At 46.8% G+C, this 17,769-nt stretch overlaps 1 protein-coding gene across 9 annotated transcripts in view; it reads left to right on the top strand.

Annotated features, from left to right (window-relative positions):
• The window catches only part of CNTNAP2 (contactin associated protein 2), a 1,124,907-nt gene that overhangs the window by 1,091,933 nt on the left and 15,205 nt on the right, over positions 1-17,769 (top strand). For 7 of the 9 annotated variants that reach the window (XM_064169555.1, XM_064169553.1, XM_064169552.1 and 4 more), the window contains one exon: positions 12,710-12,940. In XM_064169555.1, the coding sequence (XP_064025625.1) occupies positions 12,710-12,940 (231 nt within the window). Of the gene's footprint in view, positions 1-1,450; positions 1,682-12,709; positions 12,941-17,769 lie in introns of those variants that run through there. The other 2 variants (XM_064169558.1, XM_064169560.1) reach the window with 2 other exon arrangements.

Below are 17,769 nucleotides of genomic sequence, written 5' to 3'. Positions count from 1 at the left end.
TAATATAAGGCATTTAGGTATGTGAAGCAAATGGTCTCACTGGAAAATCATTTGCCAGTTTTAGGTGCATATCTCATGAATCTTCCAAAGGTTATTTTTAGTTGCATACCATGAATCTTCAAAAGGTTATCCTAGCTTTTTCACTGCCTCCAAGTGAGACAGCAAGCTAAGGGAGGGAGGAGGGAATGTCAGCCTGCCCACTCTGATGAGACTGCAGCTTTATTAAGGCATTTGAGGCCAGTGATAGCGAATAGGCAAGGCGCGGTCTGAGGATGTTTGCAGATTCGCAGCAGGGCACCCATTAAACTGCAAAGCAATCATCAGGCTGAAAGGATCTTCTTTTAATACCATTTTAACAGAGCACACTATAAGTAAATGCACTGGAGAGTGGCCAAGACACATTCTGTTCGACTACAGGCAACCAGCAACAGAACAAGGGGACACAGCCTCAAGCTGTGCCAGGGGAGGTCTAGGCTGGATGTTAGGAGGAAGTTGTTGCCAGAGAGAGTAATTGGCATTGGAATGGGCTGCCCAGGGAGGTGGTGGAGTCACCATCCCTGGAGGCATTCAAGCAAAGCATGGATGAGGCACTTGGTGCCATGGTCTAGTTGAATGGCCAGGGCTGGGTGCTAGGTTGGACTGGATGAGCTTGGAGGTCTCTTCCCACCTGGTTGATTCTGTGATAAGCTGCAAGAGTCTTGCTTGACTTTTTGCTTTCTTTTATTTTTCCTGGCCTGAAAAAACATTTGCACTTACACTGCAGCCAGCTTCCACAAGACATAAAAGCACGTTTAGGCAAATTCCATGAATGAAACTGCATTTTGCTGTGGGACAGCAATGCTCCCTCTCTGCACCTGTTTTACAGCCTTCTCTAAGGGTTATGAAAGATGCTGCAAAGTTTCTTGAGCACAAATCACTGAATTGTTTTGATTGGAACAGACCTTAAATATCGACTCCAGCCATTCTCTAACTCTCCTAAGGCTGGTGCTAAACCATGTCGCTCAGCATCACATCTCTGCAGCTTATCAATACCTCCAGGGATGAAGATTAAACCACCTTCCTGGGGAGCCTGTTCCAAAGGTTGACTCATAGAATCAATCAGGTTGGAAGAGACCTCCAAGATCATCCAGTCCAACCTAGCACCCAGCCCTGTCCAATCACTAGACCGTGGCCCTAAGCGCCTAATCCAGGCTTTTCTTGAACACCCCCAGGGACAGCAATTCTACCACCTCCCTGAGCAGCCCATTCCAATGGCAAATCACTCTCTCTGTGAGGAACTTCCTCCTAACATCCAGCCTCTACCTCCCCTGGCACAACTTGAGATTGTGAGAACCTTCTCAGTCAAGAATTTTCTTCTTGTATCCAAGCTAAACCTCCCCTTTCCTCTTGTCCTGTCACTTGTTACTAGAAAGAAGAGACTGACACCTACCTGGTTTTAATCTTCTTTCAGAGAGTTGTAGACAGTGAGGAGGTCTCCTCTCAGCCTTGTTTCCTCCAGACTGAACTCAGGAGCTTCTCCCAAGATCTGTTCTTCAGACCCTTCACTGGCTTTGCTGCCTTCTCTGGACCCGAATCCTGCTGAAATACAGTGTCCCAGATCAATCTGAGGATGTTCTGCCCCCAGTAACAAATTCCATTGTTTTCATGGATAATAAATGATAGTTATTTAATCAGTAATTTAGATTTGTGGTTTGGGTTGGATTTTTCCTTGAAAGAAAATTTCACCTATACCATTTCTTCTCCTCCTTTGCCATCTACTTCCTCCAATTTTTTAGAGCCTACCTGCAGACAAAAAGTAGATGAAACAATCCTTTCTTCTGGGCAAAACATCTGGTGGTAGGTGATCCTGCTCTGGCAAAGGAGGTTGGACTGGACGATCTCTAGAGGCCACTTCCAACCCCTAGCATTCTGTGATTCTGCTGCCCTCAACCCATAATCATATCTTAGAATAGAATCACAGCATCAGCCAGGTTGGAAGAGACCTCCAAGATCATCCAGTCCCACCTAGCACCCAGTCCTATCCAATCAACTAGTCCATGGCACTAAGTGCCTCATCCAGGCTTTTCTTGAACCCTTGCAGGGACAGTGACTCCACCACCTCCCTGGGCAGCCCACTCCAATGGCAGTCACTCTCTCTGTGAAGAACTTCCTCCTAACATCCAGCCTAGATGAAGCAGGAAAAAAATACTGGTTCTTGAAGGTGACTGTCAGATACTTCTCAGACAGTTTTGCCTTGAGAACTGCTGATATCTGCAGCTTGTGTTACATCAACATGTGCTGGGCACTTTCCTGCTCAATCAAAAGATTTCCACTAGCCCTTTTTTTTTTTGTTTCTTTCTCTCTAAATTTGGGATTCCTCATTTAAACATCAGGCTGAGCTTTTTGCCTCTGGTACCCAGGGAGAATGATTTGCCACCTATAGGAGAAATAAATAGCTACATAAATGTGTGAAATGACTCTATTACAACTCAGAGTTGGTTATAAAGGGTAATGTGTGGAGAGTTGCCTATCCCCCACCAAGCCTGTGGGAGTTTTGGTCCCACCAACAAACAGCTGTCAATTTGTTCTGCCCCTAGCTGAAAACTTGTCAGGGGCTGCTCCTAAGTGGTAACATTTGAAATCTTCTGCCAAATTCATAAAGTCACAGGATCACAGAATGCTTTGGGTTGCAGGGGACTCTCAAAGTCATCTACATTTACATTTACAGAGAGGGTGATGAGACACTGGAACAAGATTCCCATGGAGATTGTGGATGCCCTCTCTCTGGAAATGTTCAAGGCCAGGCTGGATGAGGCCTTAAGCAGCCTGATCTAGTGGGAGATGTCCCTGCCAATGTCAGGGGGTTGGAACTTGATGATCTTTGAGGTCCCTTCCAAGCCAAACTATTCTATGGCTCTGTGAATCCACTGGTAGTCTGGGTGGACTGTGACTTCTGGAAATCATTAGCTTCCTTTCAGTGATGTTTAAACTGTTTTCTATTATGTGGAGCCTGACACAGTGACAGAGATGCTTAAGCACCTCTGATGCTGATGGGGCTGAACTTTGAGCTGCAAGTAATGTAACAGGATATCTTAGTGAGCACAGGGCACAAGAGAACACATGGTGATTAATTTCAAAGAGAAAATGCACTGCTAGGGTTGACCCAAAAGCAATTAGTGTTTCATTGCATTGGTGAACTCACTTGTAGAGCCTATTAAAACAGCATATAGAGATCATTTAGTACAGCTAGCTGAAGGGCTACAGACTCACAGAATGGTTTGGGTTGGAAGGGATCTTAGAGGTCATCTCATTTCAACCCTCACTGCCACGGGCAGGGACACTTTCCACTAGACCAGGTTGCTCAAGGCCCCATCCAGATTGGCTTCGAGTATTTCCAGACCTGGAGCATCCACAGTCTCTCTGGGCAGCCTGTTCCAGTGCCTCACCATCTTCATCAGAAAGAATTTTGTCCTAATGTCTAAGTCAAGATTCTTTCAGTTTGAAGCCATTGCCTCTCATCCTGTTACTCCATGACTCCACCAGTTCCCTGGGCAGCCCATTCCAATGCCAGTCACTCTCTGGCAAGAACTTCCTCCTAACATCCAGCCTAGACCTCCCCTGGCACAACTTCACACTGTGTCTCCTTGTTCTGTTGCTGGTTGCCTGGGAGAAGAGACCAACCCCACCTGGCTACAACCTCCCTGCAGGTCGTTGTAGACAGCAATGAGCTCTGCCCTGAGCCTCCTCTTCTGCAGGCTGCACACCCCCAGCTCCCTCAGCCTCTCCTCACAGGGCTGTGCTCCAGGCCCCTCACCAGCTTTGTCGCCCTCCTGTGGACACCTTCCAGTACTGCAACAGCTCTCTTGAATTGAGGAGCCCAGAACTGGACACAGCACTCAAGGTGAGGCCTGACCAGTGCTGAGTACAGGGGCAGAATAACCTCCCTTGTCCTGCTGGCCACACTGTCCCTGATCCAGGCCAGGATGCCATTGGCTCTCCTGCCCACCTGGGCACACTGCTGGCTCATGTTCAGCCACTCTGTACCAGTACCCCCAGGTCCCTTTTTTTCCTGGCTGCTCTCCAGCCACTCTGTCCCCAGCCTGTAGTGCTGCTTGGGGTTGTTGTGGCCAAAGTGTAGAACCCTGCACTTGGCCTTGTTAAATCTCATCCCCTTGGCCTCTGCCCACCCACCCAGCACTGATCCCTGGGCACACCACTAGTGACTGGCTGCTGTTTCTGGATGAAATTTCTGTGTGAAAGCCATGGCTACACTTCCCAGAATCACTGAGCCATTGCACTGCTGGGTGTAAATGGGCACACAGAAGTGAAGCATTGTCCTAAATCCAAACAGCTGGATTTTTTACCATTTTCTAAGCAAAACTCAAATGATGTCTTCTGTAAATTGTGTTAGCAGAAGGGCTTTGGTCATGGTGCTAAGACTTTCCTGTCTGAAGGACATCATCTCTCACAACAAAACCACTCCAGCATACAGCATGTTTTCTTCTTCTGTGTGCTACTTCAGGCAGAGCTTCCCCACTACCAAAGAAGCAAGAAGAGCTTGAGGACTTAACATTTTCTGAGAGCCTTGCTAGGCAAGCAGAAGTACCCTTAGCTGTGCCTTATTGCTACTTTGAAGGGCATTTCTAGAAAGCTCCAAGGGAATTCGTAACAGGATGTTTAATACATACATTGTTGTATGCCCCCACAATCTATACTGCAGGTTCTCTTGCATTTCCTTCCTAATGGAACATAACTCAAAGATATGCCTTGTGCCTCTCTATATCTGTTGAGCACTGTGCAAGCTTCAGAATTTATTATCACTTTCTGCATCGATCTGCATTTTGAGTCCTAGGAAAAAAAAGTATGGATCGGCAAGAGTAGAAAAGGCACTTAGCAAAGATATTCTGTACCTATGTTTAAGGAAAACAGGGTGTGTAGGTGTACAAAGATTTTCAGTGGGAGTGTCTCCCTCCTCTCTCCTCTCCTCTCCTTCCCCTCTCCTCTCCTTCCCCTCTCCTCTCCTTCCCCTCTCCTCAGGTCAGTGTGCAACACAGTCCAAGACAGTCTTTCCACATGGGTATGACCACACTGCTATGGGACAGTACTGTATAGTTTTGTACTGCAGAGCTTGGTGTATTGGTCAATCTGCTCTGCCCTGGAGAGGCCACACCTGGAGTACTGGGTCCAGTTCTGGACTCCCCATTTCAAGACACAGGGAACTGCTGGAAAGAGTGCAGTGGAGGCTCCGGCTGAGGGGACTGGAGCATATCTGTGAGGAGGAGAGCCTGAGAGCACTGGGGCTGTTTAGCCTGGAGAAGAGCAGCCTGAGAGGGGATCTTCTCAATGCTCAGCCAGAGCTAAAGACCAGAGGGCAAGAGGATGGGGGCAGACTCTTTTCAGTGGTGTCTAGTGATAGGACAAGGGCCAATGAGCACAAAATGGGACACAGGAGGTTCCATCTCAACATAAGGAAAAATGTCTTTGCTGTGAGGGTGCTGGAGCCCAGAAGCAGGCTGCCCAGAGAGGGTGTCGAGTCTCCTTCTCTGGAGAGATTCCAAACCCACATAGATGTTGTGATCCTGTGCAGCCTGCTGTGGGTGACCTTGCTCTGGCAGAGGTGTTGAACTAGATCATCTCCAGAGGTCTCTTCCAACCCCACCAAGCTGGGATTGTGTGAATCATTCTAGAATCCTCACAGGGATAGCTTTACAGAACTAGAATGCATTTTTGTTTCATCTGTGAAAACCCTGCTCAGGGCTGTAGGATCATAAACATCATCTTTGCTCTTTCCCCCCTCCCACTCCATCAGGCTGACATTTTTCTCTAGTCTTTATAAGTGATGCTAAAAGACTCCATAAAAAAGAAATGGCAGAATTAAGCAGTGCTGGACCTCTCCTGGAGTTCAATAACTTCATGTGCTATTAGCAGTGCTATTGCCATTTGAGATACTCTGTAAATCATTTACTGGTAGTTATTACTTACGCTGATTAGTATTGCTATGTGCTACTTATTCATCTTTTAGTCACACTCTGCTCCAGACATAATTTTTTTTCCTTGATAGGATATATTTGTGCTTTTCTTTCCTTCTGGATTGATAGAATAACGTGTTTCAACTTGTTGTGTGCTCATTAATGGTGCCTTTTGTCACAAGCCATCTGCTTAAGTAATCTGGGTAGGCAGTTGGAGAATGATTTATGAATGTTCAGCGTTAAGGATTTGTGTGCTGCAGTGTATCTCTGCTAGAATGGATTCACCTGAATGGTCTCAATCTTGCAATCACAGAATCACAGAATGGGTTGGGTTGGAAGGAATTTAAAGATCCACTTGTTCCAACCCCCTGCCATGGGCAGGGACACCTGTTCCTGCTAGACCAGGTCGCTCAAGGCTTCATCCAGCCTGGTTTTGAATACCTTCCTGGCTTGGGAGTCTCCACAGCTTCTCTGGGCAACGTCTACCACTGCCTCACCAACCTCTTGAGGGAGATTTCTTCCTAAGGTCTCATCTAAACCCAGCTTCTTCCAGTTTGAAGCCATTATCCCTCATCCTGTCACTCCATGCCTTTGTATAAGGTCTCTCTCTCCACCTCTCCTCTAGCCCCCTTCAAACACTGGAAGGCTCCTCTAAGGCACTCCTGGAGCCTTTCCTTTTCTTCTCCTTGCTGACAACTCCATCTCTCTCAGCTTGCCTTTGTGGCAGAGATGCTCCAGCCCTCTGATCACTGTTGTGGCTGTCCTCTGGATCTTTTCATCCCGAGTCAGCAGGTTGATTGGCCAGTGGAGCACACACAGAGAAAAGCTGAAGTTAAAAGAAGGACCATAGGGGGTATTTTTAGAAGTCTTTCAATACAGAAATGCTTCTCAGTAGGGTGCCAGCAGAAGAGTGCTGCATCAGATCTGAAAGTATCAGTACTAACATTGCTATTAGGTAATGAGAATTCTCTAATGCTTCTCTGACTTTGCAGTAGCTTAAGTGCTGGAAGTTAGACAATGCAAAGCGGTTGCTGTGTGCATATCCCTTTGCTTTAAGCAACGTGATTCTTATCTTCTTTACTTGTTGGCTTCCCTTTGTTCTAGGGAGAAAATTGAATTTTAGCTGTGACAACAAAGACATATTTAATTATAGAATCATTAGAGTCACCAGGGATGGATTTCTAGCAGGCTCAAATGCACAGGGAAGCAAACCCTAATGGCCTAACACCAGAGAATATTGGCGTGCTGAGCCCCGTGGGACCCACGCAGGAAGGAACACGTTCACAGTCACAGAGGTCAATCCATCTCAGCTTAGCACTAACGTGATGGGGGCTGGTGCTGAACTTGTGTGAGGTAACTCACACAGCCATCATCTCTGGGAGGCTGTAAGCAAAACGCAGGTCTGCAGCAAGGTGCTGTGTTGGGGGGGGTGGGCTTGTTTTTCTTTCATTCTCTCAAGATCTGGAATCCATCACTTATTGTTCTATGAGAGGAGTGCTGCAGCTGCTAAAGTATAGAATCACAGAATTAACCAGGTTGGAAAAGACCTGTGAGATCATCCAGTCCAACCTAACACCTTCTAATTAACTAAACCATGGCACTCAGTGCCTCATCCAGCCTCCTTTTAAACACCTCCAAGGACGGTGACTCCACCACTTCCCTGGGCAGCCCATTCCAATGCCAATCACTCTCTCTGGCAACAACTTTCTCCTGACATCCAGCCTAGACCTCCCCTGGCACAACTTGAGACTGTGTCCTCTTGTTCTGTCACTGGATGCCTGGGAGAAGAGACCAACCCCACCTGACTACAACCTCCTTCCAGGTAGTTGTAGAGAGCAATAAGATCTCCCTTGAGCCTCCTCTTCTGCAGGCTGCACACCCCCAGCTCCCTCAGCCTCTCCTCACAGGGCTGTGCTCCAGTCCCCTCACCAGCCTTGGTGCCCTTCTCTGGCCATGTTCAAGCACCTCAACATCTTTCTTAAATTGAAGGGCCCAGATCTAGACACAGTACACAAGGTGTGGCCTGACCAGTGCTGTGTACAGAGAAGAATGACTTCCCTGGTCCTGCTGGCCACACTACTCCTCATGCAGGCCAGTAGCACCATGTGATTGTGGTTTTTTTGTTCCTGTCACCCAGGATGGTGGGTGGGAGGCTATGAGCATTGCTACATGGAGTTCTACAGAATATATGAGAAAAAATAGCACAAGGTAATCACTAAAGTGTTATCAACAGTGGTCACAGTGTTTAAAGAAAACCAGGCTGTTCTAATTGTTGCTTAGGTTGTAAGGACAACTCAAAATTGCACCTATTCACTGAATGCACCATGACTGTTTCACTGAAGTAGGAGTGAATACTGTGGTTAGTGCAACCTTGTCTGAGTGGTATGGTTTTAGAGATAGTGTTCAGAGAACAGTTTTATTTGAAAAGACCTTTAGGATCATCATGTCCAACCATTCTCTAACTCCACCAAGGCTGGTGCTACACCATGTTCCTCAGCACCACATCTCTGCCTCTTTGAAACACCTCCACAACTGGTGAGTGATTCAACCACCTGCCTGGACAGGCTATTCCAGTCCTTGAGAACTCTTTCAGTCAAAAAACTTCTTCAACCGAAACCCCCTTGGAGCAACTTCAGGCCATTTCCTCTTGTTCTCTATCACTTCATATGAGGGAGAAGAGCCCAACCTTCACCTCACTACAACCTTTCAGGGAACTGTAGAGACTGAGACCTCCCTTCAGCTTCCTTTTCTTCAGACTAAACAAGCCAGCTCCTCTCAGCCACTCCTCAGAAGCCTTCTTCTTCAGCCCCTCGGTCAGCTTCACTGCCTCTCCATTCATATGCAGGAACTCAGGCTTTTGTGCAGTGCTAGCTATGGAAAGTGTGCATTCACCTGTCATGTTTATTACTATTACAATGTTGAGTGCTAAATGCTTTTGGTCAAGCCACTTCCTTAAAGGAGAGCTGGATGAAAGACCCACAGGGCTAATGCAATGATTTTAATGCACTTAAACTAGTCTCTAGCCGAATCTTGGGTGTAGTTCTGCTCTGCCACAGGTGACAGTTGTTGCTCCAAGACAGCTTGTAAAATGTGGCTGTACTATTGATACAGGTTGGAGTAATGCTGGCAGAGAAGGGACACTCTCACAGAGGGAAAAGGCAGAATGGGAAGCTGAAGGGGAATAGAACAAGTCTGTTCTTGTGCAATGGATCATATAAGGACCTAATGCAAGTAATTTTCAGATCATGCATCTTCAGGGTCCTGCATCTGGAGAGGAATAACAACAAGCACCAATACAGGTTGGGTGCTGCCCTGCTGGAAAGCAGCTCCTTGGAGTCCTGGTGGACAGCAAGCTCTACATGGGCCAGCAATGTGCCCTTGTGGCCAAGAGAGCCTGTGGCATCCTGGGTGCACAAGGAAAAGTGAGGCCAGCAGGTCTAGGGAGGTTCTTCTCCCCTCTACTCTGCCCTAGTGAGACCACACCTGGAATATTGTGCTTAATTTTGGATTCCCCAGTTCAAGAGAGACAGGGACCTGGTGGAGAGAGTCCAGCAGACAGCCACGAGGATGACTGAGGGACTTGAGCATCTCCCCTGTGAAGAAATCTGGGGCTATTTAATATGGAGAAAACTGAGAGATCTGATCAATGTCTATCAATATCTGAGGGGTAGGTGTCAAGTGGATGGAGCCAATCTCTTTACAGTGGTGCACAGTAATAAGACAAGGACCAGCAGCTACAAACTGGGACATAAAAGGTTTCACCCCAACATGAGGAGAAACTTCTTTACAGAGAGGGTGACAGAGCACTGGAACAGATAATCCAGAGAGGTTGTGGAGTCTCCTTCTCTGGTGACTTTCAAAGCCCACTTGGATGCATTCCTGTGTGAACTACTCCAGGGGATCCTGCCTTGGCAGGGAGGTTGGACTCAATGGTCTCTGGAGGTCCCTTCCAACCTCTGGAATTCTGTGATTCCTTGTGTCCTCATGCTAGGTGGGGTGGGGGGACTTGAATGCTGTATGTTTATCTTCCTGATTATGTTTGCAGACAGAAAAGGTGCAGTTCAATTTTGTCTGAATCCCAAGAAGTTGTTTTGGTGATGCTCAAGATTTGCCTGGTTTCTACCAGCTTTCCTCCATTTCATGCTTAATGAGTAAACCCAGAAAATGTAGTGCACTTGAAATGCCCTGCCCAGTTTGTAGCCTTGAAACTCCCTGTACATCTCTCTGATGTAAACCACTCAATACTCTTAAAATCAGCACTGGTGCATGTGTTGTGGTAGGATTTTAGGGAGCACAGTCAGCAGCTCAGATCTCGTATCAGATCCTAGTTTGGTTAGAATTGAATACAGACTCATCCAAAAGGTTTGGAATGCATTTTCTAATAGCTCTAATTCAATTTTTAGAGAGCAAACCTCAATGTGCTTTGGTTCCCAGCTCTTCCCCAGGCTCTTACAATAAAACTCTCCCTCTGTCTCTCCTCATATCTCTCAGGAAGCCTTCTTTCTGTTTTTATGTGCAATGGGTTAAGGGACTTCCCCCCTCTCCCCAATTAAAATTTACCAGATCAGCTCAGACAGCTTGGAAGTAAGATGAAGCTGTAGTTACAGCAAAGCTACATTCACAAGGGGCATCCAGTTCTGGAGCCCCTATTACAAGAGGGATGTGGATGTGCTGCACCGTGTCCAGAGAAGGGCCACGAGGATGATCAGAGGGCTGCATCAGCTCTCCTCTGAGGATAGACTGAAAGAGTTGGGACTGTGCAGTCTGGAGAAGAGGAGGCTCCAAGGTGACCTTATTGTGGCCTTCCAGGATCTGAAGGGGGCCTAGAAAACAGCTGTGGAGGGACTTTCCAGGATATCAGGGAGTGACAGGACAAAGGGGAATGGAGCAAAGCTGGAGGTGGGGAAATTGAAACTGGTTAAGTGGAGGAAGTTCTTCAGCGTGAGAGTGGTGAGACCCTGGAATGGGTTGCCCAGGGAGGTGGTTAAGGCCCCATCCCTGGAGGTGTTTAAGGCCAGGATGGATGAGGCTCTGGCCAGCCTGCTCTAGGGTAGGGTGTCCCTGCCCATGGCAGGGGAGTTGGAACTAGATGATCCTTGTGGTTCTATGAAGGAAGCCAAATTCCTCACTGCCGTGCAAATATTATATTAGACACTGCAGAAGCTTTGAAATGTTAATCCCTGCTCTAAGGCAGCCAGCTGACAGAAAGCAATGGCCTTGTTCTGGTTGTGACTCAAGGTTGCTGCAGCAGGTCCTGGCAGAACTACACCAGCTGTGAGTGGCCCACAGATTCCCGAGTAGCAAGTGCATCTGCTGTGTTTTATGGCTACCATTTTGGCATCATTTAACTGGTGCTTTAGAAGGGAGAAAGCTGCTTGTGGGGCAGCTTTGAGAGATGGCAGCCATTCTAGAGTGCACCACTGCAGCCCCACACTGTGCTCAGAGATGCTGACTGCCAGCCCACCCAGGCCACAGCAGCCAGGTGGAAACTGGCTGAGTTGTGGCAGGCTCTCAGCTGACCTAGTCCTGGTTGTGGGAACATGCACGCAGCAGGGGTGGATGGGTTCCTTCCACCTCTCTCCACTGCTGGAGGAGGAAAGGAGGCCAGAGAGGGGCAGTTTTGCATCTTGAACCAAAGGAACACAGGGTCTTCTGGTGAAGTGATGCTTAGTTATCCTTCTTTCACTTCGGTCTTATGTCTGAGCTGATGTCACGGGGCATGGAATATCCCCTTGGCCAGTTTGGCTCAGCTGGCTTGGCTGTATCACCTCAGACTCTCAGGGCAGGGCAATGCTGGCAAAGCACAGCCTAGGTGCTTGGCTTTGCAGTAGCTAAACCACATAAAATCACAGAATGTCAGGGGCTGGAAGGGATGTTGGGCGCTCATCCACTCCAGCCTCCCTGCCAGAGCAGGATCTCCTCTACCAGATCACACAGGAATGTGTCCAGGTAGGTTTTGAATATCTCCAGAAAGGGAGACCCCACAACCCCCCTGGGCAGCATGTTCAGTGTTCTGTCACCCTCACAGGGAAAAAAATCCTCCTCATGTTTAAATGAAGCTTCCTATGCCTCAGCTTCCACCCATTGCCCCTTGCCCTGTCATCAGGCATCACCCAGCAGAGCCTGGCTCCAGCCTCCTGGCACTCACCCTTTACACATTTATAAACATTAGACATTACCCTCAGTCTGCTCTTCTCCAAGCTAATGAGCTCCAGTTCCCTCAGTTTCTCCTCGCAGTCTTAACACTCAGCTACAGCACAGCCCTAGAAAAATGCTTGGAGAACAGTTAAGTCCAGCTCAGTCCAAGCTCAATACAGAGTGGTCCCTGACTACCAAGAGACTGGAGAGCAACAGACCAGAGAGAAAGAAGGGGCACTGCTTGCAGCAGCAGCTTCAGCTGGGAGAAGAGATGCTAGTGATGACTTTCCCTCTAACTTAACTTTTGCCTTTTCTTCTTGGGGAAAAGATTTTCCCCCCTGGTCTTTTGTTCTGTGATGACTCCTTGATGCCAGCCTTTCATTTTAATGATAGCATAGCAGTGAAACCGAGTCACAGCAAGGCCTGAAGGATTCCACCCATAATGAAATGTAAAGAAACCTGGCAGGGTCTGACACTGACACATTCTCAGTCTCCTGAGAGAGAGAGACACTTGGGAACTGAGCTGCAGGAACCAAGTGCTCAGCCCAGCCATGCTTTCCAAAGCAGTGAATTGTTGTGATTAATCCTTTGTTTTTTCCTTTTTCCTCCTTAACTTCACACAGAAATTGGGAAGATTGACCAAGATATATATAAATACAACACCCCAGGATTCACTGGCTGCCTATCCAGAGTGCAGTTCAACCAAATTGCTCCGCTCAAAGCAGCTCTGAGACCTACCAACGCCTCCTCTCACGTCCACATCCAAGGAGAACTGGTGGAATCCAACTGTGGAGCATCTCCACTCACCATCCCACCAATGTCGGCTGCCACGGACCCATGGCACTTAGACTCAGGTAAGCTGTGGAGAAGCATCCACCTTCCGTAGGGGTGGCCAAAACTAGGGGGATGTGACTGACAGATTGCTGCGGGGCTGCAGTTGCAGCAGGGAGTGCGGAGATGGAATGACAGAGATTTGCCTCCACTTCTACATGCAGCCACAGGATAATTTCTGTGCTTTCTCTGATATCCTGCTTTATCTAAATTTAGGCTGGAGGTGAGGAGAAAGTTCTTCACTGAGAGAGTCATTGGACACTGGAATGGGCTGCCCGGGGAGGTGGTGGAGTCGCCGTCCCTGGAGCTGTTCAAGGCAAGGTTGGACGTGGCACTTGGTGCCATGTTCTAGCCTTGAGCTCTGTGGTAAAGGGTTGGACTTGATGATCTGTGAGGTCTCTTCCAACCCTGATGATACTGTGATACTGTGATCTTTTGTTTCTCTGAGTGTTACACCATTGGAATGCTGAGTTGTGAGCTCACTGCTGTGGTAGCACTTTCTCTGTGGCATCGAGTGTGCGGTCAGCAAAAGGCTGCAAGTGCACAGAATAAGCTACAGTAGCATTTCTTAGGCTGTAATCTCAGTGAGTGAGTGCATTGCAGTCAGCTTCACGCAGAAGGAAAAAAAAGTATATCTAATTTCAGGTGTAAATACATGAAGTGCTGCTTTGTTCTCTGAAATGTTGCTCTCCTCACACCCTGCTTAATGGGAGATGCCATTAGCCACAATTGCATTCATCTCATGCTGAAAATGCTGGAAAGCAACAACAGTTTGCTGATCCCAGCAGTTTCATCCTGCTTTCTGCCTGACAGTCTTGGAAATCATACATTGTGCCTACATTTGGAGTTGTTTTATCTGTTTTTTTTTTCCTCTTTTGCTTTTTGAGTGTCATTTAAATACTTTAAAAGAAGCAAAACTGTTGTACTTACAGTTTGGAGGGTCAGGGGTACATTGTCTCCTCTCTTATGTTTTGCCCTCATTCTGATTTCACTTGTAGCAGTGTAAAGTAAAACCTGTTTTGGTGAAGCTGATGGGTTTACAGTGGTATAAAAGTAAAATGCCAGAGGAAGAAATGGGTCTATAATGCTGGGTGTACAGTCTTTGCCTGTGTGTTCAGGGATGCATTTCTCTGCCACTTTTTAGTGGGAGCACACAGGTACATGTGTCTCAGAAGTATGTGCCAAGATCATACCTTTGGGCTTTGGATTTCTTTCTTTTTCCTTACAATATCAAAAATTTCCTAGCAGCATTTCCTTTCTTCTTCAGCAGAGAAGTAGAACAGGGATTTGTAAGGAGAGGCAGATATTCCAGAGCTGATGGTCTCAAACTTCTATACAAGAAGTATCATGCTCTATACCCTGTCCTTCTCTCCTTACTGCCATGCCCTTGAAAGATTCCACTGTGTCTTTTCTCTGTTTATAATATGTGATCTCCTACTTGCTTTTCTTTTTTCCATCACAAATTAATAGTCCGTTTCTCCTCTGAAATTAGTAGGTCACTTTGTACCTGAAGGTTGTGTTCCATGCCCCTGCTTCTATAAAAAGCACATTTCCTGGAGGATAACTGCCTGGCTCATGTCTTTTAAAAGAGTGCCATAAACTTCCTGAGGATGCACAGCTGCTGCAAGTCCTATGCAGCTAATTGGCTTTGGTTGTTAATTTTGGTTGGTTTCTTTTTCCTACAGATAATTTGACTGCAAGCTAGTAAAAGACAGTGGTGGGATTTATTCAAGATAGTTGAACCAACAGCTCCTGGTGTTAAAAGAGGCAGATCCTCTTTGACCTTGTCATGTGCTGCTATGCTTGTCCTTGTGCTGTCCTAGTCTCTCCTTGGAAACCTCAGCTGTGCTGCTGCAGCTTTGCTCACCTGCCAGACTACAAATGTACACATTTTGCTGGAGATTAATTGCAGTAGTCAGTCATGAAGCCAGCCTGAAGGATACCAGGGAACACACAGTATACAATTAGGTTAGCCCATGCTGTCTGTTAGCTTCTGCCCAGTGAAAGAAAACTCACTGCCACAGATAGACTTGACTGTTTCAGTCGTGAGCAACCAGAGCGCAAGCGACCCACCTTTGCTTTTGGCACTGAGAAGCTTTAGTAGGACTGGGAGCTAGGGACACATCCTCTTGTCATCTCTAGTGCTCTTCAGCAGCAGAGGAAAAAAAGATAGATTGCTGTACTGCAGACTGTGCAACCCTGCACACAGATGACCTTGATGACTGCTAAACAAAAATGTTTCCTTTTAGTGTGGTTCTGCATTACTAAATTGGCAGTTTGCACTGAGGATACCTTCTTATTCTATTTCCAAAACACTGCTAGAAGACTTTCTAACACAAACTCTGTTGAAAGAGGAAAAATCAGAGGTATAAATAATGGTGCCCATTGGCTCCAGAGCTGGAATAGTCTTGGTGCTCTCAGTGTGAATTAAGGAACAAAGACAAAAAGCTCTTCTGAAAATCACAGAAACATTTATGGTGGTGCCGAAGCAAAATCCTTTGCAGGCTCTGCCACAAAGAAATGGTGGCAAAGAACATGGCTCTGAAAGCAGCCATTACTAGGTCCATTCTTTAATCTGTAATTTTTATGTCACCTACTTAATTTTAATTAGATTTTAACAAAACAGAAGTGTTGAGGACGTGTGAGTTTGTAGTGAAAACCAGAAGATGAGGAAAAAAATGGTGGCAAGAATCCTATGGTTTAAATCTCTTTCATGGCAAACTCCTCACCCCAACTCATATTTTAAGTGTAAATTTATAGCTCTGCTTCTCAAATGCTGTGGAATTAAACTCTGTGGACTGGAAAATGTTGTAGACAAGGATCAAAGATAAGTGTCTGAATAGGACAGATGCACCAGAAGGCAAATGTAAAGATATTTTACCTCTAAACTGCAGTGCTGGATAAGACCTTACAGATAATTACTAAATGTCAAGCAGGTTCTTCATGGTGGGTGACCTACATGAACTGTTTGCCTTAAACTCTTCCATGCAGCTGCTGCGTGGACACCTCTTGCTAGCTATCAAGCATTCTGGATGCTGTAAGAGGAAGGCTGAAGGGAAAACCATAAAGACACAGCAGCCACTTGCAGCTAGAGAGCTCAGGGGTTTACCAGTAAGAAACCTTGTTGATTTGCTTCCCAGAAAAATGGGCCATGCAGTTTGTTCGTTCATTCTCTTGCACTTTCACTAAGCCTGGAATTCACATGTCACAGAATGGTTTGGGTTGGAAAAGACCTTAAAGATCATCTATATCTTGCCTTCCTGCCATGGGCAGGAGACACCTTCCACTGGACCAGGTTACTCAAGACCTCATCCAACCTGGCCTTGACCACCTCCAGGGAAGGAGTGTCCATGATCATCCTGGGCATCCTGTTCCAGTCTCCTCGCCACAGTTACTGTGAGTTTCTTCCTAACATCCAGTCTAAATCTTCCCTTCCCGAAGCTTTAATCCATTGCCCCTTGTTCTATCACAACAAGCTCTTGTTAAAAGTCCCTTCTCAGCTTTCTCCAGGGACTGAAAGGCTGCTATAATGTCTACCTGGAGCCTTCTCCTCTCCAGGCTGAACAATCCCAACTCTCTCAGCCTGTCCCAATAGGGGAAGTGCTCCAGCCCTCTGATCATCTTTGTGCCCTCCTCTGAACCCACCCCAGCAGTTCAATGTCCTTCTTAGGTTGGGTACACCAGCACTGGATTCACTACTCCAGCTGGAGTCTCAGGAGAGCAGAGCAGAGGGGAAAATGTGGCTCACATTTACAATAACTGTTCTTTTCCCATTTCTTTGTAATTGTACAAGTGTGACTTCCCTTCCCTCCCAACCCTGACTGGCATTTCGCCATGCTGCTGGCACGTTATCTTAAACCATTGTCTTCTTCAGCATGGGAGTGTTCCCCAAACGCACAGCCTCCTCCTGTTGCCATGGCAACCCTTTCTTGGGAGTGAGGAAGCACAGGAATTCAACAAGTCACTCTTTTCTAGAAGGTGACTTTCTAGTCATTTGGAAAAAGCCTCTCATTAATCAAGATGTAACAGATCATCCAGTTCACGTCAGACAATGCAGCCTGACTTGATTGCATCCAAAGGAGTGCAGAAAGAGGGCAAAAAAGAGGCTGATCAATGAATATATTTATGTATGCTGTACCTTCATATATTATCTGAGATATTAAAAAGCCCCTAGGGTGATCAGCTTTAAGTGCATCTGTTTTCTGACTCTGTTAAGTCTGGTGCTAAACCATGAGCCTCTGCATCACATCTCTGCCTCTTTGAAACACTGCCAGGGGTAGGGATTCAACCACCTGGGAAGCCTGTTCCAGCAACTGAACACCCTTTCAGTCAAGAGGTTTCTTCTACCCTTCAACCTAAGGCTCTCCTGCTGCAACATGAGGCCATTTCCTCTCATCCTCACTTGTTCCTAGGGAGCAAAGACCAACCCACACTTAGCTGCAGTATGTCTGGCACAAACATTGTATGAAAACACACAATTCTGTCATCAACATTAAAACAGCTGCCTGCAGGATTATCATGGAATTATAGAATGCATCAGATTGGAAGAACCCTCCAAAAGTTACCTTGTGCACTCCTCCTGCAGTAAACAAAGACATAGGATCATAGAATTAATCATAGAATCATAGAATCAACCAGGTTGGAAGAGACCTCCAAGATCATCCAGTCCCACCTAACACCCAGTCCTATCCAATCAACTAGTCCATGGCACTAAGTGCCTCATCCAGTCTTTGCTTGAACACCTCTAGGGATGGTGACTCCATCACCTCCCTGGGCAGCCCATTCCAATGGCAAATCACTCTTTCTGTGAAGAACTTCCTGACATCCAGCCTGTGCCTTCCCTGGTTGGAAG

Source organism: Pogoniulus pusillus, chromosome 32 (assembly GCF_015220805.1).
Source record: "Pogoniulus pusillus isolate bPogPus1 chromosome 32, bPogPus1.pri, whole genome shotgun sequence".
Classification (NCBI taxonomy): domain Eukaryota; kingdom Metazoa; phylum Chordata; class Aves; order Piciformes; family Lybiidae; genus Pogoniulus; species Pogoniulus pusillus.
This window is presented reverse-complemented; position numbering and strand designations above follow the sequence as displayed.